The sequence below is a fragment of the Bos javanicus genome, chromosome 25 (genome assembly GCF_032452875.1).
Source record: "Bos javanicus breed banteng chromosome 25, ARS-OSU_banteng_1.0, whole genome shotgun sequence".
Lineage (NCBI taxonomy): Eukaryota > Metazoa > Chordata > Mammalia > Artiodactyla > Bovidae > Bos > Bos javanicus.
The window spans coordinates 772,924-797,098 of NC_083892.1; the positions used below are offsets into that span (position 1 = coordinate 772,924).

General features: G+C 54.9%; 2 protein-coding genes across 2 annotated transcripts in view; both read right to left on the reverse strand.

Annotated features, from left to right (window-relative positions):
- LOC133237974 (lipase maturation factor 1-like) overlaps nt 1-3,030 on the reverse strand; it is a 35,491-nt gene extending 32,461 nt beyond the window's left edge. Inside the window, exons 1-4 of the mRNA XM_061400502.1 lie at nt 2,977-3,030; nt 2,480-2,560; nt 1,987-2,160; nt 1,460-1,514 (exon numbers count right to left, since the gene is read on the reverse strand). Coding sequence (XP_061256486.1) covers nt 1,460-1,514; nt 1,987-2,160; nt 2,480-2,560; nt 2,977-3,030 — 364 coding nt within the window. The remainder of the gene's footprint in view (nt 1-1,459; nt 1,515-1,986; nt 2,161-2,479; nt 2,561-2,976) is intronic.
- Nucleotides 3,031-6,807: 3,777 nt separating this feature from the next.
- On the reverse strand, nt 6,808-23,614 carry LOC133238059 (uncharacterized). The gene is made up of 3 exons (XM_061400672.1): nt 23,287-23,614; nt 17,145-17,454; nt 6,808-13,501 (listed from the first exon to the last, which is right to left on the reverse strand). The coding sequence occupies exons 1-3, from the start codon at nt 23,597-23,599 to the stop codon at nt 12,808-12,810; spliced, it is 1,317 nt and encodes a 438-aa protein (XP_061256656.1). The 5' UTR covers nt 23,600-23,614; the 3' UTR covers nt 6,808-12,807.
- Between the last annotated feature and the right edge of the window lie 561 nt (nt 23,615-24,175).

Genomic DNA, 24,175 nt, shown 5'->3' on the forward strand with positions numbered 1-24,175 from the left:
CGCGAGCCTGTCCAGTGAGGGCAGGAGCCCCTCACGTCTACCTCGCACCCCTCCCAGAGGCCCCACGTTGCGTGGGGCCTTGCCTAGGTCCGCTGACCCCTCCAGCTATTGGAACCGCCGGCAAAGATGCCCTGTCCTCGAGGAAGCTGGGCCACCCTCAGGCCCCAGAAGTACTACCGCTGTCCGCCTAGACGTGTGGCTGCTCCTGCTCGCCTTCCGTCCCCCCACTGCCCCAGGCTGGGTCTGGCCTCCAGTCCACTGTCCCCCCACCCCCAGGACCCCATCTGCCCAGGAATCCTCTGGAGCTGGTGTGAGCTCGCAGGTCTCCTGGGATAGGAGCCTCCTGGTCACTTCTCACATCTGTGAAGATTTCAGCCAGAGCTTGGATGGTGAATTTGAAAGAGCTGGTTAAAGGCTTCACGCTTTAAATAAAATAATTTTAAATTGCACGCTCCCAGTTAGGAAGCATTTAGCAAATTGCCAGTCTGGGTTTCACGGACATCCTTGGGCGCTGCAGGAACAGGAAGTGACCCGTGTGACCTGCGCGGTGACCCTCCTCCCGCTGCACTTGGTCACGGTGCTGGTTAATACTCGGTTGCTGTGGCAACCAGACTTCAGCACCCCAGGTGTCCCGCTGCTCTGGTCCATGCAGGTGTCACCAGCCAGCCCAAAACAAGATCCACAGTAATGACCTTGGCTGGCTTTGCGGGCTTGGGGTAACACACAGGAATGCTTCCTGTCACCGGAAATGAGACTTGGCAACAGATTTCTCAGATTAACATATTCCAAACATTTAACATATATCAGGCTGGAGGGCACGGTGCCTTACTGTTTCTTTGTCTTTTGTTTCCTGTGCATGAGAATTAGCTGGCTCATCTCAGAGAGCCGTGTCAGACTCCTCGCGAGAGGCGGGCGGTGCTACACGGTCCCACCGGACCGAGGGCGAGTTCTGATCTGCCTCCGCGCTGGCCACGCAGGGCCGACGCTCTGAGACTGGAGGAGGTCGGGGCGGATCTGCATTGTCGGCTTCAGGGGACAGCTCCAAGTCGCCGTCCTGGGGCTGTGGTGCTGAGTCTGAACAAAGTATTCAGGTGTAACTCTGAACACAAAACTTATTCCAGAACAAAGCAAGAGATGTGTTTTTCAGAGTGATGGCTTCCGTGAGGAGGCGGACGTGGGCTGACGGATGCCTCTGACCGTGTTTCCACTCGGGCAGTGCAGGCGCCGCCAGAGGCAGGAGTGAGGGTGAGCAGAGCCCGCCCCGAGTGTGCGACCCACAGCCCCCTACGCAGAGCGCAGACGCGCGGGAGCTTGCGGGAAGGAGGGCAGGACCCGGGCACGCCGCGTCCTCTGTGCAGCAGGGGCTCTGCGCCAGTTCAGGTGCAGGTGAGACAGAGGGCGCCGCCCAGGGCCGCCGGCTCCCAAACCAGAGCAGCTGCTGCCGCCCGCACACCCCAACCTTTTCCAGCGGAGGCCGCCACGGGCGCTATGACAGCACGGCTGATTCTGGCACTCTCAGAAGGGAAAGAGAGGAAGAGAGCTATCCAGGTACTGAAGATGAGCCAAGCGTTCACGGTGCTGGCTGTCCCGAATGCGGGTCCTGAACCAAGTGGCAGAGTGGTGGGGGCGGGAGGGAACGCACGACAGTGTTTATGGCGAAAGCCTGACCCTTACCTCACTGTCTTGTGTAATGGACCACAGAGAGACCCACTCCCTCCATTCTGGACGGTGCTTTTCACCAAGTTAAGGCCTGAGCATCTCATGGATGTATCAATAACAGACCACCACACAAGCCTCCGGACAAAGCCACACACACACACATGGAGCACAGGAAGGAGGGGCCCAGCCACAGAGGGTCCGGGAGGCCTGCGGCTGGAGGGCTGCCTGCAGGTCGGGGCCTAGCTTCTGTGCTTCCATCCCTGGGTCCCGCTGCTGCTCTTGAAGGAGATCAAACATCTCTTCCTTAGATGAAAGGAGATTTCTCACCGTCCAAACGGACAGAACCCGAGACACAGCACAGACGGCATAGGCGTAGACTGAGCTTACCGGGCGCCGATGCAGCGCCAAGTGCCTGGCGGGGTCCCAGTGACCCCTGCCCCCAGCCCCGGCCTCGGGCACAGAGGAGGAGGCAGCCAGGTGAGGAGCTCTCTGCACCCGTTGCTGGGCGTCTGGAAGCTCAGACCTTGAGATCGTCCCAGCCCCATCCTGCCTGCTCGACTCCACGCCAGAGGGCCCTCTTGTAAGGACTGTCCCCAGGGAGGATGGCCCATTTGTGGGATCCAGGCATCCCTGGGCAGCACCTCCTGCCAGGCAGCGGTCCCAGGAGCAGGCCAACTTTGGGACTGGCCAAAGACGGGTCCTACTTGGCGGCTGGACACCCTGCTACCCTCCAGCCCTGAAGACCTGTACCCTCCTAAATCCCAGGATGCTGGGCCCCGCCCCAAACCCAGGTGGGGCCTGAACCTTGCCTGCACCCCACCTTCGCCTCCTCTTTGCTGAGACTCTGAGACTCGTCCCAGGGCGTGAAGCCCCTCCTGTGAGGTGGAGACACTCCTCCAGCCTGGACAGCCACCAACAGGGCTTTTAGAAGCTCTTGTGGATAACCCTGGCCCAGCTCACGTCCACTCACCTTTGACTTCACTTATTAAAGCTAACTTATTAAAACTAACATTCATCCTTAACAGAAAGCAAAAACGTTTAGTGAAGATAACTCAGAACCAGAGAGAAGCAGGAAGCGACCTGCTCACCCAGGGGTAAAGCTGGTTAACTCCTTGGTCATGGATTTCAAAACAGCTTCTAGAGGCAAGATGGAATAGAGGACACACTGCTTAACGTGGCGTAAACATGGCCCTGCACGCTGAACAGCACTGTGCTGAGTGAACCTTATCGTGGAGCAACGGGAGCAGAAGTAGCGTGTATGTAACCAGCTCCCCACCTGAGCCTCAGACTCCCCCACAGTGGGGCGCCCTCCCTCACCTCCTGGTCCTGCTGCAGGAGCCCGAGGGGCAGGCCACCGGAGGTGCACGACATGCTCCAAAGGGGCGGGCACCAGCCTGCCCAGTCCTGAGAAAACAGCTGCTGCTGCTAAGTCGCTTCAGTTGTGTCTGACTCTGTGCAACCCCATAGACGGCAACCCACCAGGCTCCACCGTCCCTGGGACTCTCCAGGCAAGAACACTGGAGTGGGTTGCCATTTCCTTCTCCAATGCATGGAAGTGAAAAGTGAAAGGGAAGTCGCTCAGTCATGTCTGACTCTTAGCGACCCCATGGACTGCAGTACACCAGGCTCTTCCGCCCATGGGATTTTCCAGGCAAGAGTACTGGAGTGGGGTGCCATTAGCAGACAAGCCCAATTTAGTCTCCAGTCCAGCTGCAGTGTCCAGGGCTGGCTCAGTAAGATGTCCATGGAGCGGCTGGGCGGAGGGCTCCAGGGACTCTGAACAGACTGGGAAGCCACGTCAGATCTTTTTGAGGCCGTGTTGACACTTTTCATCAGGATGAGCTGCCTGGTGAGGGTGGACTTGGGAGCTCTGCCTCAGCCGCCCCCCAATATTGCGTGGCTGGGGCTGTGGCCCATCCCACTGCCGACTGGGCTGCTGCTCAGGGGCTCTGCCTGCAGGGCTTCCACCCAGCGTTCCACCTGGGTCCAGCCCAAGACCCGGCCTTTGTGCAGAGCCCGAGGAGGCCCCCAAGCTCCAGACACCTCACAGCAAGCGCAGCTGCTCCACGGACACTCAGGACACGAGGACTCGGGGTTCTCGACATGATGAGCAAGCGCACCACCAGCCCGGCTTCTGAGCCAGGTGCCTGGAGCCCCACTGAGACTCCTGTCTAGGGGGCTGCCCGCTGCTGCCAGTGACCCCTCAGAGGACCTGAGCCCCACGCCCCCTGCAGGCTTGGAGCTGAGACGCGCTCCAGCGGGAACCAGGCCGATGCGCTGTGGGGAGGGTTTTGGCACCCACCAAAGACCTACATCAGAGGTAGTGGGGGTGCAGGCCAGAGGGGGCTGGAGGAGCCCCTGGGGAGAGCAGTCCCTGCTGAGGCCCACGTGGGTCCATGGACACCACGCAGGTTTCACCCCTGAATCCGGTCTGTCTTCTGAATGCTCAAAAGACAGGCGTTGAGGCTGAAGCCAAATGGAAAACCGTGTCAACTGGACATGAACTGGAGACGAGCCAGCATCCCATGACGAGTGCAGAATCCTGGGTTAAGGAGGTGGCCCCTCCCCGGTAAGCGGAGGACATGGCCGCCAGGCCTGCTGGACGCACTGGGAGCTGCTCACGGGAGGAAACTGTGCTGGTGTCGGTCTCCGTTCAGCGGGTCCACCCGGACAAGAGCTGCTATTGTGACAGCAACAAAGCATGGCTTCCTAGTTTAAAATTGCTGTTTTAAAATATCAAAGCTTTCACAAAAGGAACTGGCACATAGTTGCTGACCCAGGCCGACCTAACAATGTCTCTCCCTGTTACCGTGCTGGCAGAGGGTAGGCTTGCCGACGCTGTGTTCCTCCCGTGCCCAATGACGGGGCGTGGGAGCCAGATGCTCCAGGGACGCACTCCGGACTCGGGCCGCAGTGGGCTCAGAGACAGGGCCTTCTCTGCGGGCCGCAGTGGGCTCACTGAGACTAAGGCCTTCGCTCGCTCCTCAGAGCCTTTCAGGCTCAGGACACAGGCATGTCCCTGGCACGGGAGCAGCGCCGGGGCGATGGGAATGAAGCCTGCCTGTTGGCCTTGCCTCAGACAGGTGACGATCAGTGCTGAGGAAACAAGGACGAGGACCATCTCGCCAGCTGCTTTTAGCTGTTCTGTGCAAATGTGATCAAAAAAAGGGCTTCTTAAAAACGACCCTGACGATGCACTCCAGGACACCTCCGGGAGGAGGCGGTAGGGAGGTGTTGCGCCTCGGGCCTCATGCCAGCACAGTGAGGCTCCTGGCCCTAGACCACAAGGCCCTGGGATGAACAGGGCAGTGAGTCATCAGTGATACCTGCTCAGACAGAGCGTCCACCTGCCCACTACCCCAATCCAAGGCCTTGGAAGTCCCCACTCCAAATGGTAACACTGCGCAAGCAGAGCCTCTGTGGACTGAGGGGCACTGACAGGTTCTCACGTGTCACATTGGTAAGAAATAAACAGTGTTGGGAGGGGCCGAGCCGCTGTGCTGGCGAGTGTGGAAAAGCTGCTGAGTTTAGCATGATCAGAGATGAAAAGCAAAGCAAAGGAAGAGGCAACCAGGGAGTGCCCTGGCCATCCAGTGATTAGGGTTCTGGGCTTTCACTGCCTGAGTTCACTCCCCGGTTGGGGAAATGAGATCCCACAAGCTGTGTGGATCCCGCCAATTAGAGAAAATTATTACACTTCACTATCAGCTTAGCACTCAACAATATTCACATAGTTGCAGCGTAAAGACCAAATATTAACTTAATGACACTTGTGATGGCTGACCTGAGATGGAGGAAGAGCGTTAGGGAGGTGGGAGAAAAACAGCGGGAAGTGCACGGAAGACGTCCAGAGGCGACACAGCAGAGGCACCGGACGGAAACACGACCGGATAACGGAAACACAACCAGATAATCACGACCGGATAAACCCAACAGAAACACGACGGGATAAACCCGACAGAAACATGACTGGATAAACCCGACAGAAACCCGAAGGAAACACAACAGGAGAAACTCGACAGAAACCCGACGGAAACACGACCGGATAAACCCAAGAGAAACACGACCGGGTAAACCCAAGAGAAACACGACCGGGTAAACCCGACGGAAACACGACTGGATAAACCCAATGGAAACCCAAAAGGCAGAACTGCTTGGGGAGATGGAGTCACCCCGAGAAGACGACGGGGTGAGCGCAGGAAAACCACGGTGAGCTGTTTGTATTACAGGTTGTGTAATACGTCTTGAATTTCTAATCCCTTCACACACCTAACTTAAAGAATAATGAACAATCTTCAGGCCATGCTCTCTGGTTGCAGTGTAATAAAATCAGAAACTGACCAACCAGAGATAAGCTACAAAGCCTTAAGCGTTTGGAGTTTCTGACCCTCTTTAAACAGCACCTGGGCTAAAGAGGCAGTAACACCTGAAGGTTATGAAATTGAGTGTCTGTCCCTTGTCGGGGACACCGGGCCTCAGCCCACAGGGGCCCAGGACCAGTCACAGGGGGGTGACCACCCGTCTCCACGCTTTCATTTCAGGTAAGAAGAGTGGACAAGTAATGAGTTAATCAACTCAAGATCTTAGAAAATACTAAATTCCTTCCTCCCAGAAGGAAGCGACCTATAAAAAGTAAGATTTAATGAGCCAAAACACATTTTAAAAAATCTGATAAATAAAACCAGTTCTTTGAAAGGAGCCACATGGCTACTGTGCAGTGGGAGGGCGGAGGGGCCACACAGGCTCTGGTCGTCGCAGGACTGTCACGTGGGGCTGGGCTTGGGGGCAGGGGGAGGGCGGCTGGTCAGCAAGCAGACTGGGGCTGCAAGACCAGCCGCGGGCCTCTGGGAACTGGGTGCCGATGACCCTGCCTCGACAGCCTGGGCGATGGCACCCAGGAGCCTTCTGCCCATTGCGATGCTCATCATCAGCTATACTGTGAACTGAAAAGGAAACACTGGCCCAACACCTACGCGACTGAATAAAAGTACGAGGCAATTTAGAAGATTCCAGACAAAAGCCCTCAAATTCAGGGTTTCTTCAGTATTCTAGAATTCTGCTTATTCTGTTTTAGAAACAAACGGGTAACGAGATGTAATGGGAGAAATTCAGAACAACTAAAGCCTCAATAATTATGTAAACAAGAAAAAAGTCTTCAAAATATATTTTCTTCTCAGTTCCACTAAGTGACGGTCACCAGATTCTGCCAAGTGAGAAAAGAGAAAGGCGGGACCCGACATGGTCGTGTGGGGATGCCAACAAGCTGTGTCCACGCTTACAGAGTTGAGCGGGCTCCAGGTGAGGACGGAGGTCAGGCAGGTGCTGAACATGGGGTGGCGCCTTTGGTTCCCCCACCCCAGCCCCTCCCCTGGGCAGTGGGTCTCCTGCACTGTGCTCCCTGTGGCCGGGAGGGGACAGAGAGGAGACAGCAAGGCCCAGAGCAGCCTGAGGAGGCTCAGGCCAGAGGGGCAGGTGGCACTGGGACCCCAGCGAGGGCCCCTTCCCGGCCACGCACGGTGAGGACACAGTGGCGCCTCCTGCCTCCCTCTGGGAACCACCAGCTCCTCTGGGTGCATGGCAGCCCCGAGTCACCTGACCTAGGCTCTCAGTCCTTTCCAAGGACACGACCAGACACGAGGCCAGAACCACACAGCCCAGCAGCACCCACATCTCTGGGAGATCAGAGGGCTGGGACAAGGGAGGCAGGGCTCGCTGGAAGGGTGAGCTCATGGCAGGGTGTCCTCAACTGCCTCTGATCACGGGAATTTAATCACAAGAAACTGCTTTCTGGGACATGGGGCTGATGTGAGGGCCAGGCAAAGCTCGAGCTGGCTGGCAAGGGTCTGAAAACGCTTTGGTGGCCTTGCTGTGGCCGTAGCAGCTCTGAACTCGAGGCTGGCCAATCGTTTCCTGCAGGCAGGCTCCACTCCAGCACTGACGGGTTTTAATAAAAACTTCCAATTGGGCCAGTAAAGCCCTCATTAAGCTGTTTTTAAAGCATGAATTTAAGAGAGGTAAGGGTCACAGGGAGCCTTTAATTTGCAACAGCTGGCGGGAGGTGCCGCTGTCACAGGGAACGGGGGTCAAGCATCCAGGCCACTTAAACATGCGGCTGCCTGACCAGCCTGGAGGCAAACCTAACAGGCGGGGGCAAGGGCGGGCGCTGCTCTGCACCAGAGACCCGGCGGCAGGTGACCCAACTCAGCCGGCCCGCAGCCCAGGCTCCCTGCCAGACCCCTGCCAGCCCCGCTACGGCCTCCTGCACAGCCCACTCATGTTTATTTCAAACACTGTGGTTCACCACTTGAGGTGCCGCCTGGAGGATCCGCTGTGCTCTCGGCTCACGTGCACAACACGTGGCACACCTCACGTGGGTCACCCCCACCGGCTCCGTCGGGGAAAACACGCCAGCTCAAACCTTCGTTCTCCAGTAAAGCCTGCTCTCCTATGCTGTGACCTACTACAACTTGATAAAATATGCCTTTGTAAACAAAGATGAAAACATTTTATCTTTCTCTACTTGATCCTGCCAGAATTCGCTTTCCAGCTGGCTCTCCTGTGGACTTCATGGTTTATTGCAACTGGATTTTAACTAGTTACACGAATCATTGTTTTGTCTCCAAATTGTTTGTGCTCCATGTCTCCCTGCTGCATGGTGGCTTTGTCAGGGGTGCTGGTGGCATTACTTGGATCCTGTTGTCTCTTAAGGCGCCCACTGTGTAGCCTGGACGCTACTGAGGATGGTTAAACATCTTGGGGAAACAGATCACATTTAGGATTCATGTAAAATAACTGTGATAGTGTGATTCCCAGGCATGGGAAGAAGCAACAAGGGAAAACATTTCCTGGATCATAGTGGTAAGTAATAAGATGGAGGATCCAGAGAATCTTTAATTATCAATGGGGCCTAATCCAGAAATTAGCAGCTGGAACAGCATATCAACAGGAACTTTCACCTGACGCAGGATGAGCCTCCAGTATCATGGGACAGAACTTGGTCATGTAATGTCTCCCAAATATTGGTCGAATTCCAGATCAAGAGGAGGAAACTGAGAAATGGAGTATTTCCTGCCAAATCAGTAAACAAAGGCTGTCACCGCCCTCACTGATTGCACCCCTTCGATGTGAGCTGGTGAGCCCCGAGGATACTCAGGATGTGGAAACTCGGGACACCAGCGCCAAGAGCTGAGGTGCCCATCAAGGAGTGATTCAGTGAGAGCAGACTCATGCATCTTCCCACACACAGAGAAGCGCTGAACTCGGCATATCTGGTTTTCTTTAATTTACAATAATCTTTTGACATTCAGACAGCTCAGTTTAGTCGCTTAATTGTGTCCAACTCTTTGTGACCCCATGGACTGCAGCACGCCAGGCCTTCCTGTCCATCACCAACTCCTGGGGCTTACTCAAACTCATGTCCATTGAGTCGGTGATGCCATCCAACAATCTCATCCTCTGTCGTCCCCTTCTCCTCCCGCCTTCAATCTTTTCCAGCATCAGGGTCTTTTCTAAGGAATCAGTTCTTTGCATCAGGCGCCCAAAGTATTGGAGTTTCAGCTTCAGCATCAGTCCTTCAGGACTGATCTCCTTTAGGATGGACTGGTTTGATCTTGCAGGCCAAGGGACTCTCAAGAGTCTTCTCCAACTCCACAGTTCAAAAGCATCAATTCTTCAGCACTCAGCTTTCTTTATGGTTCAACTCTCACGTCCATACATGACCACTGGACAAACCATACCTTTGACTAGATGGACCTTTGTTAGCAAAGTTATGTCTCTGCTTTTTAATATGCTATCTAGGTTGGTCACAGCTTTTCTTCCAAGGAGCAAGTGTCTTTAATTTTACGGTTGCAGTTACCATCTGCAATGATTTTGAAGCCCCCCAAAATAAAGTCAGCCACTGTTTCCCCACCTTTTTGCCATGAAGTGATGGGACCAGATGCCATGATCTTCATTTTTTGAATGCTGAGTTTTAAGCCAACTTTTTCACTCTCCTCTTTCACTTTCATCAAGAGGCTGTTTAGTTCCTCTTCATTTTCTGCCATAAGGATGGTGTCATCTGCATATCTGAGGTTATCGATATTTCTCCCAGCAATCTTGATTCCAGCTTGTGCTTCCTCCAGCCCAGCGTTTCATATGATGTACTCTGCATGTAAGTTAAATAACCAGGGTGACAATATACAGCCTTGATGTACTCTGTTCCCAATTTGGAACCAGTCCATTGTTTATGTCCAGTTCTAATTGTTGCTTTTTGACCTGCACACAAATTTCTCAAGAGACAGGTAAGGTGGTCTGGTATTCCCATCTCTTGAAGGATTTTCTACTGTTTGTGGTGATCCAGTCAAAGGCTTTGGTGTAATCAATAAAGCAGAAATAGATGTTTTTCTGGAACTCTCTTGCTTTTTCTATGATCCAACAGATGTTGGCAATTTGATCTCTGGTTCCTCTGCCTTTTCTAAATCCAGCTTGAATGTCTGGAAGTTCTTGGTTCACATACTGCTGAAGCCTGGGTTGGAGAATTTTGAACATTACTTTGCTAGCAGGTAAGATGAGTACAATTGTGCGGTAGTTTGAACATTCTTTGGTGTTGCTTCTTTGGGATTGGAATGAAAACTGACCTTTTCCAGTCCTGTGGCCACTGCTGTTTTCCAAATTTGCTGGCATATTGAGTGCAGCACTGTCACGTCATCTTTTAGGATTTGAAATAGCTCAACTGGAATTCCATCACCTCCACTAGCTTTGTAGTGATGCTTCCTAAGGCCCACTTGACTTTGCATTTCAGGATGTCTAGCTCTAGGTGAGTGATCACACCATCGTGATTATCTGGGTCGTGAATATCTTTTTTGTACATTTCTTCTGTGTATTCTTGCCACTTCTTAATATCTTCTGCTTCTGTTAGATCGATACCATTTCTGTCCTTTATTGAGCCTATCTTTGCATGAAATGTTCCCTTGGTATCTCTAATTTTCTTGAAGAGATCTCTAGTCTTTCCTATTCTATTGTTTTCCTCTATTTCTTTGCACTGATCACTAAGGAAGGCTTCCTTATCTCTCCTTGCTAGTCTTTGGAACTCTGCATTCAGATGGGTATTATCTTTCCTTTTCTCCTTTGCCTTTAGCTTCTCTCCTCTTCTCAGCTATACCATTGGCCCTTTGTTACAAAACTTCTACATAACCTGGCTACTGCCTCAGCCCCCTTGGAGGAGTCCTCTCAGAGTTACTAGAGATGCTGCCTCCTGGGCTTAAGTCCTAAAAACTCCCGCCTGATACAACATGACTCCCCACCTTCAGGCTGTGACTGTCCTTCAGGCCCACGTCTTCAGGTTTGTTAGTGTTTTCCTCAGGTGTGCCCACTCTGCAGCAGGCCCGTTTCTGTGGGCTGTGCATCTCCAGTAATCTGTCATGGTGTCAAACACCGTGTGTGGAGAAACAGCAGCTACTGAGGTAAAAACAGTCACCCAGAAACGTGCCCCCTCCGTGGGCTGTGGCCTGCGCCACCGCCCTGAGGACCACAGGCTGCCCGGTGTCTCAGCACGGCTGCTGCACCGCCGGTTAGCTTACACTTGACTTCTGCTCCCTGTAAACTTCAGTCCTGTCCCTGCTTGTCCATCCTGCCCTTGTGGGTCCCCTGGATGGGCACTGAGTACTGGTGCTCTGGCTGCAAGTACACTTTCCTAGGGACACAACGTCCACCGTTAACTTCTCAAACCTACCTTCAGTTCACACCGAGTCACTCCACAGAGGAGGAGGGTCCTGCCCCCACCGTGTCTGTCACAGGCGTCCTCCTTGCAAGACACGTGCCTACTTTCGCTTTAAACCTTCCTGTACTTTATTTTTTACATCTGTTTATTTATCTGGTTGTGTCGGGGCTTAGCTGCGGCACGCAGGACCTGGGGTGCAGCACATGGACTCTAGTTGCAGTCAGTTCGGTTCAGCCACTCAGTCGTGTCTGACTCTTTGTGACCCCATGGACTGCAGCACGCCAGGCCTCCGTCCATCACCAACTCCTGGAGTTTGCTCAGACTCATGTCCATTGAGTCAGTGATGCCAACCAACCATCTCATCCTCTGTCGTCCCCTTCCCCTGCCTTCAGTCTCTCCAGCATCAGGGTCTTTTCCAGTGAGTCAGCCACGTCAAATGGCCAAAGGATTGGAGCTTCAGGCTCAGCATCAGTCCTTCCACTGCATGGGCTTCACTGCCCCAAGGCGTGTGGGATCTTGGTTTTCCAACCAGGAATCAAGCCCATGTCCCGTGCACTGGGACGCGGGTTCTTTACCCCTGGGCCACCAGAAAGCCCCTGTCCTGTGTTTTGGAGCAGGAGAGGAGGAAACGCAGGTTTCGTGTCCCGGCAGGTGGATGGTTCCCCTCCTGCCACCCTGCCCCGGGACTGCGCCTCCACAAATAGTGCCCCTCGGCCCCCTGCACCTGTGCCCCGAGGTGCAAGGCCCTTTGGGCTCCCTGTTCCTCCCTCCAAAGGCTGGGCTCTGCTCCTCAGTCCAGGTCCCTGGGCTGGTGGCTCCTCCTCCTCCATTCATTCCTGACCCCGCCCCCTGTATCCAGCCCTACCCGTGAGCTTTTATTCCAGACATTGTAGTTTTTTCCCCTGTGGCCCTGGTCCTTCATCCCCTTGTGCTCGGGATCCTGCTGTGGGTAAGGGTGTGACACCCCTGGGAGAGCACGTCTGTTGTTTCAACTGTGCGGGCAGCCCCTGGCAGTCCACCTGTACACGCGTGTGCAGGCCTGGGGTCAGCAGGACTGGCCCGAGCCCACAGGAGAATCTGTGGCTCCTCCACCGGCTCCCCCCGACCCCCAGCTCCTCCTGGATCCTCAGAGCCAAAGAGGACGGGCTTCCCTCAGAGAACCGTATGCCCACGCCAGCCTTCAAGAAGCACTCACACTCATGGAGACCCCACCCAAGTCTCCACCCCGACACCCCCGCCTCCATCCTCACCCGGGGCCTCTGTCCAGCGCCAGCCCCGCCCCACGGCCATTCTTCCCTTGGGAGCCCACTGGACAGAACCCAAAGGGAACCCACACAGAACCAAAGAGAGATGATGTGCGCCACTTTGTCCCAGTAATGGCTGCGAGACAGTCCAGGAAGCCCATCTGCAGTCCCTGCTCGAGGCCACAAGCCCCAGGTCATCTGTCCTGCTCATCGCAGGTGGCCCTGCTCTGCTGGTGAGGGAGTGACCTTTGAGGAGTGAAGCTGAAGACACTGACCTCCGACAGAGGCCAGACAGAGACCATGACGGGGGTGGCCCTGGATGCTGAGGTGAGGCCAGCGCAGGAGGTCGCCCCCACCACCACCCAGCATGGGAGGTCGCCGCCCCGCCGCCCCCCACCCAGTGCAGGCCTCAGAGCCACAGGGAGCCCCTGCTTCTGCTCCCAAGCTCAGAGGATTGGGGTCCAGACTGGCCGCACTCCCCAAGCCCTGCATTTCTGCCAGCTCGGGGGCCCGTGGGGTGGCGCTATCCACAAAGCACAGTGGGACCCGCAGTCTCCCGGCAGAAACCCAGGAAGACCCAAGCCTGTGGGGCCCCAGGAATCCTGCGTCTTCTAGGGTGTCCCCGTGCACGCCGGGGAGTGAGGGCCGGCCTGCAGGGCACCATGGCCCTTCAGTCACCAGCAGGAACGCCAGTGCCGACATCCTGGACGCCGGCTGGGTGCCCACAGCCAGCATGGGAGGCGTGATGGGCAGAGGCGTGAGGCGGCATCTGGCCTCATTTGGCGGAGACTGCGGGTGAGGACTCAGGCCCGAGGCAGCCGGTGCAGCCGCGGGAGACGAGACCCGTTGGCGTGAGCAGCCGACACCCGGATTATGTGACCGCCACTTACCAAAGGAGTACCTGAAAGACAAGAGAAGAGCTGTCACCAAACAGCTTCAAATTAATGCATCGCTTTACCTGCTAAAGAAAGACTGACCCACTGTCTCCAAACAGAACAGGCACAGGTTACAGAGGTCAGAGGTCACATTACTGAGCCACAAGGAAGAAGGGCCCTCAGGTGGCAGAGCAAAGCGGAAGCCAGGGGGAGAGCGGTCTTCAGAGGTCTGAGTGGAGGTGAACCTGAGGAAAATCTGCACTCAAGTGTCTGAGTGGGGGGCTCGGTGAGGCGCACCTGCCCTGGGCGTCTGAGTGCAGGTGAGGTGAGGGGAGACCTGCCCTTGTTTACTGAACCTGGGGCACACCTTAGGTTCCCAGGTAACCGTCACTGACAGGAGTTTCTTACTGGCCCCACCGCACAGTCGCACTGCAGGCCTATGCCCACAGCAGGGCATGAGTAAGTATGTTTGGAAAAGTACATGTAACACTCTTCACCCCTGAACAACCTGGAGCCAGGCGGGCTGATGCTTCTGCAGTGGAGTGGTTTTTCTTAGAGGTTTGGTGAAAAGCCTGTGTAGATGGGGCTCAGGCAATTCTGATCCCCGTTCAAAGGTCACCTGCGCTTGGTTTCACTGCAGTGATCTCCTTCAAGCATCGTGAAAATGTCCTACCCCGGAATCGTTCATTTCAAATGACACCACGTTACGCTGAGCACAGATTATTAGAAAAGCAGCCCTAAGGGGAGCACGTGTCAGACATGCCTTCCCTGAGGGAGTTGGGGCCCTGGGGAGCACACATGTGTGTGACCCCAGGTCATGGGAGGGAGCCCCACAATGTAACGTGAGTGGACCCAGGATACTCCTCACACCATGAATCCTCTCCCCAGGTCAACACGACGCCAGCACGCGGACCCCGGGATAAAGGGCACAACTGCCTGGCTCAGCGAGTGCCCGTGAGTGAGGACCAGGCACTGGCCTTGGCTACACCACGGACAAGCCACATGCCTGCTCGGTGGTGGCAGCCAGACGCGGAGGCCACAGGTGTCCCCAGTCGTGTGAGGCACAGACAGGACACGGAGAGCGGTGCCGAGGGTGAGTGGGGACGCAGGCTGAGGAAACGTTTTAGAGGTAGATGGTGGCTGTTCTTGCATAAGTTAACTAGTTACACTTTGTGGTATGTAAATAGAGATGCTTTAAGACAAACATTTGTTCAATGAAGTATTGACACGTGAAAGGACAGGGAGTCCGAGATTTGCAAGCCCCCAGGGAGGGGAGGGCAGGTCTGAGGGGCCCCCGAGCGCCTGTTTCCTAACCAGGCACCTTCCCCCGGAGAAGGGGGGACGCAGACCCCATCAGCCTGGCAACCAGACACGCGGTGAGGCCAGGGGCCCTTCCTCACAGAGTTGGGGTGCTCATCCATCCAGCCCGAGAGAGGCGGGCTTCCCACAGGGAACACCGCTTGGAGGAGGAAGACAGGAAACGGCTTGAGCTCTCTGATGAGCAGGAGCCTTAGTTTCCACAGTAAACCCTTTACAACGGCCAGTCACACGCTGCCTGATGGAAGAAGTAAATTCTTCCAATAAGTGACCTTCGTGAGCAGAGGAGAAGAAGGGGCTGACTGTCCGAACCTCACGGAGTGGACGCTGCCGGTGTCTCTCAGAACCAGCTGGAGGAGCCTGGGAGCTGACAGGGCAGCTGGCCAGCCCGGCCCCCGCCCACAGCCTGGCCACAAGAGCAGCGTCCCTCAGTGGACTCGATGACAGGCCTCTGCTGAGGGCGTTAGGAAATGCCTTCTCGTATCTGCGCCTATTCTGAATTTTAAATCTCAAGGCTGCCTGATACAAGATTTTTAAATAGGTAGTTACATCTAATTATGTGAAAAGCTAAAAGGTATTCATTAGACTTTTACAGCTTTTATTGTATTTTTAACAGCCGGAACTTATGTTAGAAGAGGTAGCCATTCACAGAACCAGTTTGGGGGATGGTCTATTGTTCTGGTTTTTAAAGAAACTCAGGTGCACCCTATTCTAAGAGATTCAGATTTTGCTCCCAAATGGTTTGTGTGAGCGCCTCACCTCCAACTGTCTGCTAGAGACAACACTGCAACCACCACCAAGGGTGGCCCACAGCTCACTGACCACTCATCTCCACGGGCAGGAAGGCAGAGAACTGAGGTGGGGGAGCCCCCTGCCCCCGCTTCTGTGTGCATAGCCCTCGGCCTCGAGTCACCCAGAGGCCTTTGCGCCAGGTGATTGGAACACTGAACCAGGTTCCTGGAGATGTTTCACTTTGTAGGAGGGCATCAGGGATAAATATTTTATCTGCTCTCCCCTGGCTGGTGGCAGGGGGCGAGGAGGGGCAGCGTTGAATCTGCGTAATTCTTCCTGCCTTTTGCAGAGGAGCATTTCTCCACTCGGGAAGCAGGTGGACGGGAATTTCTAACAAAGCAGGTTCTTTCAGGCTGAGCCTGTGAGCGCCCCTGGAGACAGCTGAACAGAAGCAGCGCTGGACGGGAAGGCCAGAGGAGCTAAAGCAGTGGCCTGGCCATGCAGCCAGTGGGTGACGGCCCCTCCTCCCCAAGCTAAGGAACACAGGAGCCACCATGGCACAGAAGGCCACGTCCAGTGCCGTCAGCGGGAGCAGAGAAGGCCCATGTCACGTCCGATGACCACGGGCAGTGGGGAGCCACCATTCCCGCAAGGCCTGGGGTGTCCCCATGGGCACAGGGCCCCCCTGCACAGCCATGCGGTGGGGATGGCACTGCACTGGTGCCCAGACCTTGAAAAACCATAGCATCAAATCCACTTCTCCAAATCAAATCCGTCTATACCAGGGCCGCGGGCAGGAGAGCCTGGACATCTTGGAGTCTTAGGCCAAGATAAAGTTTTCCTCCTTAGCGGCCACGATGCAGGGGTCCCTCAGCACCTCTGCGGCTCTTGGGCATCAGCTCCCGGCCCTTTGAAGTCGATCCTCTGTCCCTTCTGCCAGAGGCAAGTGCCAAGGCGGCTTCCTCTGCAGGAAGGGACTCCCGGAGCGCCCAACCTCGCTCCAAGTTTCCAGAGATAATCCTTTCTTCCTTGTGGGGGCCGGGAAGGTGGAGAGGGGGGAGGGCGGCCACACGCCGCTTTAAGCACAACAAAGAAGCCCTTCAGGATTCCTGCCATGGCCAAGCACAGATAACAGAACCAGAAACCCAGCCTCTGGGGGAGCTGACACTAACCGAGGAGCCTGGGGCCGAAGGGACAACTCGGGCTTCCCGTGCATCTGAGCAGGACAGTGCCGGGCCGGTCAGTCCCTGCGAGCCACTTGCAGCAGCAGTCCCTGAGCTGTGGCTCTGCGTCTCTTCAGTGTCCCTGACCCCCAGGACACTCAAGTCCCCCATCGCACAGTCCCCAGCACAGGAGGCGGGCAGCATGGTCTCAGGTGCGGCCGTGGTACTCCCAACAGAATCAAAGTCACTCCCGAAGCAGGAGGCTCCTGGGTTTGGGCTGAATGCAACCAGCAGTGCCCCCAAAGCCTAAGAAAACGGGCGGTCTTTTCTGAACTCATATAAGAAGACAGTTTGCTCACTCGCTCCCGCTGCCAGGAGGCCTTGCTAGGCTCAGCATAATGCCCCTGGGGCCCCGAGTCACCGTGCCCCATCCCAGGTGCCCCATCCGCCCTCTTACCAGATCTGTCCCACGTTGACCAGGGACATGTAGAGGACCCAGAGTGCAGCCATGAGGACCATATTGGCGCAACCGGAGACCAGGATGAACGAGGAGATGCCCAGCCCGAGGAGAGCCAGGGCGTCCAGGTTGGCATCCATGTGAGACCAGTCCAGCAGCCAGAGGATGGTGGGGGCGTAGCTCAGGGCATCCCAGCTGACTCGCCCTCCGAAGTGCCGCTGCACGCTCTGCAGGTACACCCTGCAGGGCAGCAGTCCCCTGTCTCCGATCAGCTGCTTGTTCTGATGGAAGGCCACCAAGAATGCCACAACTGGAAGGAAGAGAAGACAGAGCGGTGTGAGCAGGAGCACAGCCGTCTGTGGACACTTCCCGGACGTGCGGGGCCCGGCCACGGGAGGAGACTGGGCAGGGTCTGAGCAGCAGTTTGGAATCAAAGTGTGGACTCGAGGAGTCTGAGTGTTTCACAAGTCTCTGGGGAGAAAGTAGAAGATCCGACCCGGAAAAGTCACAGGGCACAGGTATAGGCACACACACCTGTGTGTGCTGCTCCTGCGTGTGCACGGTGTGTGTGTGCATACACAGCACACACGCGTCTGTAGGAAGTATGTGACCGGCTACACAAAATGGTTAGGTAACCATCCCAGAGGGAACTTTGCTTAAAGAAAATTTACAATAAAACACTTATGTCAGAAACGTCGAAAGGCCTCAAATCTAAACTTCTACTTTAAGAAATCAGAAAAAAGAGCAGATTACATATAAAACAAGCATCAGAAAAGATATTTTAAAAAAGAGGTGACATCAATGAAATTGAAAACAGGAAAAAGAAAACCAAACCATCAAAATCTTATCCTTCTTCGATAAGATGAATATAATTGATAGAAGTCTAGTCAGAATAACCAAGAAAATGAGAGAAGACACCAATATCAGGGATGAGAAAAGGGACACTGCTAGAGATTTCACAGACAAAAAGATAATACAGGAATACTGCAAATCTAAGATCATAAATTTGACGACTTAGATGAAACAGACCAATTACTTGAAATACATAAACTACCAAAACTCACAAAAGAAGAAATAAAGATAATACATCACAACCAACCAATTTCATCTCAGAAATGCAAGGCTGGTTCAACTCTCAAAGAACAACCAATGCAATCACCATACTAACAAGCTAAATAAGAAGACCATATGATAGTATCAATAGACACACAAAAAGTACATGAAAGAATTTATTCATTCACGATAAAAAAATTTTTTTAGCAAACTAGGAATAGAAGGATACTTCATCAATCTGTAAATGGTGGCTACAAAAAACCTACACCCAAGTTCATACTTAGAGATTAATGGCAATACTTTTCCCTGAAGCCTTGAAACAAAGCAAGACTCTCTCTTCTCTCATTACTCCAGTAACACTGCATAGGAAATTCTAGCCAGGGCAATGAGGCAAGTATAAAAAATAAGAGCTATATAGATTAGAAAGGAAGGAAGGAAACTATTTCTATTAATACACTGCCTCTGTAGAAAATCCCCCAAAATCAACCAAAATTGAAAAGAAGAAAAAAAAGCCCTCATAGCACTAATAAGTGAGTTTATGAAAGTCACAGAATACAAGATTGACAAACAAAAGTCAACTGTATTACTATATACCAACAATGAACTATTGTAATCTGAATTTTTAAAAAATTACAACAGCCACCAAACACAGGGTCTAGACTAAAAACACTGACAAAATATACACAGAATCTGTATGTGGAAAACTATAAAACATAATGAAAGCAATCTAAGGAGATCAAAATAAATACAAAGATTCATTGTGTTCATGAATTGGAAGAGTCAGCATCATTAAAAAGTCATTTCTCCCCAATTTGATCTATAGATTCAACGCAATCTCAATCAAAACATCCAGTAAAGTTTTCCGTAGACACGACAAGCTGATTCTGAAATGTGTATGTAAAAGTAAAGGAACTAGAATAGGCAAAATAATTCTGATAATGAACAAAGTTCAAGGCCTTATTTTACTCAACTTCAAAACTTACTACAGAGCTATGGTCATCAAGACAGTGTGGTATTAGCCAAAGTATAGACACATAAATCAATGGAAGAGAGTCTAGAACCCGGAAGTAGACCTACCCAAAGATAGTCAACTGACTTTTGACAAGGATGCAAAGACAGTTTAATGGAGAAAGACAGTCTTTCCAATAGGTGGTGCTGGAATAACTGGCCATCATATGCAACAACAACAAAAAATGAACCTTGATATATAACTCACATCTTATACAAAAATTTATTCAAAAAGGACCAGAGACTTAAGTGTAAAACATAATAGTATAGAACTTCCAAAAGAAAATATAGAAGAAAATGGATGTGACTTGGGTTTTGCAATACGTTTTTAGATAAGAACAATCAAACCATGATCCATGAAAGAAAAAGCCAGTAAACTCTATCAAATGAGAAAGTTTTGCTCTGTAAAACATATTTTTAAAAGAATGAAAAGACAAGTTGCAGATTAGGAAACGTATCTGTAGCTCACATATCTGATGAAAGACTTGCATCCAGAATACTCAAAGTGCCATTAAAACTCAACAAGAAAACAGACAACCCAGGTTTTCAAAGGGCAAAAGATCTGAGTAGACGCTGAAAGTCATCTGCTTCACACAGAGGATCCACAGATGGCAAATAAACACATGAAAAGATGCTCAATATCATTTGTTTTTGGGGAAACGCCAATTAAAACCACAATGCAATATCATCACACACCTATCATAACAGCCAAAATCCGAGAAACTGAAAATACCAAATGCTCCAGGGGATTCAGAACAAGGGGAACTCTCATTCCCTGCTGGTGGGACACACACGGTACGGTCACTCTAGAGGACAGTTTGGCAGTTTCTCATAAAGTTAAACACAGATTTACCATGGAACCCAGCAATTATACTCTTAGGTATTCACCCAAGTGAACTGAAAACTTAGATTTACACAAAGGCCTACATGTTCATAATTGCTAAAACTGGAAACATAGATGTCCCTCAGTGTTGGAATATGTAAACAAAGTGTGGTGCGTCAGGGAGCATCAGTGGAATGTTGATTCACTCAACAGCATGGGAGGACCTCCAGGCCGTGTTGCTGAGTAAAGGAAGCAGACCCAAAGGCTCCTGGGAAAGGCGGACCCCGGGGCCGAACACGGTCAGAGCGCGCCAGGCGCTGGTGTGGGGAGCAGTCGGTGATGCGCCCGGAGGACTCTGAAGGGATGGCACTGTTCTGTCTAGTCCTGGGGTGATGGACTACTATGCATCTGTCAAAACCCATAAAACTGTACATCACAAAACAGGAACCTTATCTAAACTATCAAAACAACCTAGCCAGGACCCCAGGGGATGCCAGGCTAGAGTGCAGACCAGGACACGTGAGTGCAACTCTGCTGCTGACGTACAACACGGCCACGCAGATGCAGCATGGAAGGCGGGAGGGAGGGCTGGCCTAATTAACTTCGGAAATCGTTTTGAGTAAAAACTATGAAATGTAAGGTCAAAGACAAAGGGCTCTGTAGAGAAACACTGGAGTCTTAAGTGGGGGTAGGCTCAGACGTGAGACTCCTGCCCAAGTTCTGGATGAACTCCTCTGGCCCCGCCCAGGCTGCAGACTCCAGGCCCGTGTCTGTGCAGACACCCCCAGTGGGCCCAACATGCACCCTGTGGGAACCACCAACCTGCTGCGACCCCCCAGCTCAGGCCAGAGCCTGAAGCTAAATGAGGATCCAATGGAGAAGCTGAGCTCCTCCCCGGCCCCAGTAGGGCTCTCCCCAGACCCACAGCCTGTCCAGTCTCCAGAGGACCCCAGATGAGCCCAGCCTGAAGGGCGTCCATCAAACACAGGGCCAGGCCCGCTCAGAACATCAAGGTCATGAAGAGCGGGGAAGCCCAGAGATGCCGCAGCCCTGAGGGGACAGAGGAGCCGTGACGGTGTCGCGGTGCGGGGACCCGACGGGAAGGGGCGCTGGGGGGAGGCTGGGTCGAGGCCGTGGCTTGGTCACCCGTGTTTCCAGTGTGAGTGTGACAGATGCCACGAGGGCGAGCGGACGCCTCAAGAAGCCGCTAGGGGCTCAGGGTCCAGGGACTTGCTCCGTGGTGACAGCTTTTCTGTAAACGTGAGGCGTCCCCACACCTGAGGTGTAGATGCCGTCCTGGCTTGTGAGGAGCTCTGGCCTCTGTGTGGGCGCGTGTGGTGGTCGGGGACAGCTCTGCGGGTCCCAGCCTAGTTCTTGTGCCCAGGCTGCAGCAGCTGGATGAGGAGAACAGCGAGCTGAGGTCCTGCACGCCCTGCCTGAAGGCCAACATCGAGCGCCTGGAGGTGCGCTCCTCCCGGGGTACTTGCAGGCCGCCGGGACCTGAGACAGGGCTGCCAAGAAGGCGGAGCTGCCAGGTTGGCAATGGGCCTGTGGGGGGCATGGCTGGCCACGGGGTGTACCTGCCAGCAGGAGCAGACTGGTGACCCGGGAGCCAGGACAGGCGTGGCCCTCCCTTTGCTGGAAGGTGTGAGGCGCTGCCCGGTTCCTGGGGCTTAGATTAGGGGCCTTGCAGGTGGGCAGTCCCTGACCTGAGTGTCACACCCAGGGGCTGGGGTGCGGGGTGCGGGGGGGAGGACACAGGTGGAAAAGGGTCTTGTGGTGGCACAGAGCAATGACAGAGACTGAAAACAGTCAAGGGAAATTTATGGAGCAGGAGCCGCTCCCAGAAGACAGAGGCCAGAGGTGTTACACACCATCCCCACTGCAGGAGCCCCCAGGGAGATGCACAGACAGGCAGGACAACGGCACTAAGAACCCCGTCATGTGTGCAGAGGGCGCGGAAGCTTAAGGCCCATCACTCAGCCTCCTGGTGGGTTACACTCAACATCAGGTAGAAGGTGTGGACCCCACGGCCTTGTGGGAAGTTCCTGGGACTTAAGTTATGCTGAGGTTGCTGGCAGTCCCCAGGAGACCTGCAGCCTCCAGAAGAGACCAACCCAGGACGCTGCCTACTTGCCAGCCGTCTCAACCAGGGACCCTCGTCGCCGAAGATGGTAAACTGGTTCCTTAAGGCGGCTGACAAACTCCAATCCTACTCCACATAGTGAGAAAAGGTAGGTGGAGAAAAATTTCATACACCAAAGCAACTCACTCTGTGCTCAGCGCCAGGCTTAAACTATCTGCCTGACCCAGCGGTTCACAACGGTTTCCTTCTGAACTGAACTGAGGGTCCTCGCGAGATCAAAGTCAGCCGGGCTGGTTCTATAAGCTGCGCTCTCTGCTCGAGGCGCTAGCGGGCTTTTCCCACTGTTAACGGCGCCAGTTTAAAGGTCTATTAAAGCCTCGCAGATTAACATTGTCTTGACTTCATCTTTCCCTAAGTGACAGCTCAAACGTTTAGAATGCCTGTTTAATCCCGTGGAGGATAGAGCATAGCAGCAAGAACTATTTTTTGCAGTAACTTAGAGCACTGGAGAACAGACGAGAGTCGTGGCTGAGTTGCCGCCCCTCCCCTCCCCGGACCGGGGCCCCGGGTGCCCACTCCGGGTTGGCAGAAGGTCGCCGGGCAGAGAGCGGCACGCGCGCCCCCTTCGAAGGCGTGTGCGGAAGCGACTCAGAAATGACGCGGGGACGCCCGGTGCCCAGTGCCCTCTGGACCCGCTGGGACCAGGCTGCCCACGGGCCCAGGCCACTCTGCCGGTGGCCGCCCCCAGCCCTGCCGGCCCCGCGCTGCCACGTTCGTTCGAGAAGCTGTTTGGCGTCGGGTGCCACTGCTGGTCTCGGGGGTTTGCGCCCCTCCGCGCGTGGGGGCCGGGGCGGGGCACGCACACACGCTGGGGGTCTCCGGACGCCCAGTCGTACTCTGGGGGGCGGCCCGGTGGGCGAGGCCGGCGCGGGGCGCGCGGCTCTCCACCTGCTCACGCCTGGCTCGGGCCGCGCCCCGCAGGTGAACCCGCACTTGCTGCCCGGGCACCAAAGCTGCGGGGCCGCAGTCACCGCCTCACCGGCTCTGGTCAGCGCGGGATCGGCCGGGGAACCCCGGGACTCGGCCGCGAACACGCTTCAGGGGTGCCCTGGGCGTGGCGGACGGGGCGCGCGCGGAGGGGCCACACTAGGGGCCTGGCCCAGCGGACTCACAATAAACGAAAGCGAGGGCCCTCAGGAGCACGATCCTGGTCAGCCAGAAAGTGCCCGCGCGGAGGCGGGCCGGGCGGCCCTTGAGGTCGCGCCCCTGCCCCGGCGGAGCCTCGGGCTCCGGGTCCCCAGCCCCAGCCTTGCGTCTCCTCAGCGACTCCCTGGGCGCCGCCATCGCTGGGCCAGCACGGCGCATGCGCCGGGGCGCCGCGAGCCCCGCCCCGCCGCGAGGCCCCGCCCACACCTGAGGCCAGGCCGGCCGGCCGGGGGCGAGCTCCTGGCCCGTTGCAGCGCCCTCCGCTAGGCCCCGCCGCATAAGCGCGTGGGAGCCTGTACAGCCGCGCCCCCGCCCCACCCGCCCGTTCATTTACTGCCTCGGCCACCGTTGCAGGGGCTTCCTGGGCACTCCCCTGCCTAGGCGCCCGCCCTCCGGGACCCTCACGGTAGAGAGGGCGGAAAGGCACTTAAGAAGCAGAAATGCAACGTGAAAGAGGTGATTGGAAAGCACGAATCTGACCGCAGGCCTGGTCCGCGTCCACAGTGGCTGAGATGTGGGCATCGGGAGGCCGCCGGTGGGTCCTGCGCTCCCTCAGCGGGCCCTGGCTGTGTGCGGACGACTGGAGCAGCCGCTGCGCCCCAGGGCTCCAGGGGTGTGTACAGGTACCGCACAGGTGCCTCCTGCCCAGCGCCCCATCTCTGCTGCCTGAGGAGGGCGCTGGGGGGACCCTGACAGAACTAGTGAGGGACAGTGCGGGCTGCGTCTGGCCCTAAATCTCAGACCCTCCAGCTTCCTTGCCCTCCCCCTGGCCCCAAGCCCACAGCTCTGCACTGGACAGCAAAGCCCCCTTAGGCAGTCAGCGCTCCTTCTGGCCCTCCAGACTGGCCCTCCAGC

Excerpts from the sequence above, each read along its gene's own strand:
- LOC133238059 (XM_061400672.1), bottom strand. The coding sequence starts at position 23,599 with ATGCGGCGGGGCCTAGCGGAGGGCGCTGCAACGGGCCAGGAGCTCGCC. Across the intron at positions 17,455-23,286 it reads GGCCCTCGCTTTCGTTTATT|TTGTGGCATTCTTGGTGGCC; the intron begins GTGAGTCCGCTG and ends TCTTCCTTCCAG. Across the intron at positions 13,502-17,144 it reads GTCAACGTGGGACAGATCTG|GTACTCCTTTGGTAAGTGGC; the intron begins GTAAGAGGGCGG and ends CTTGTCTTTCAG.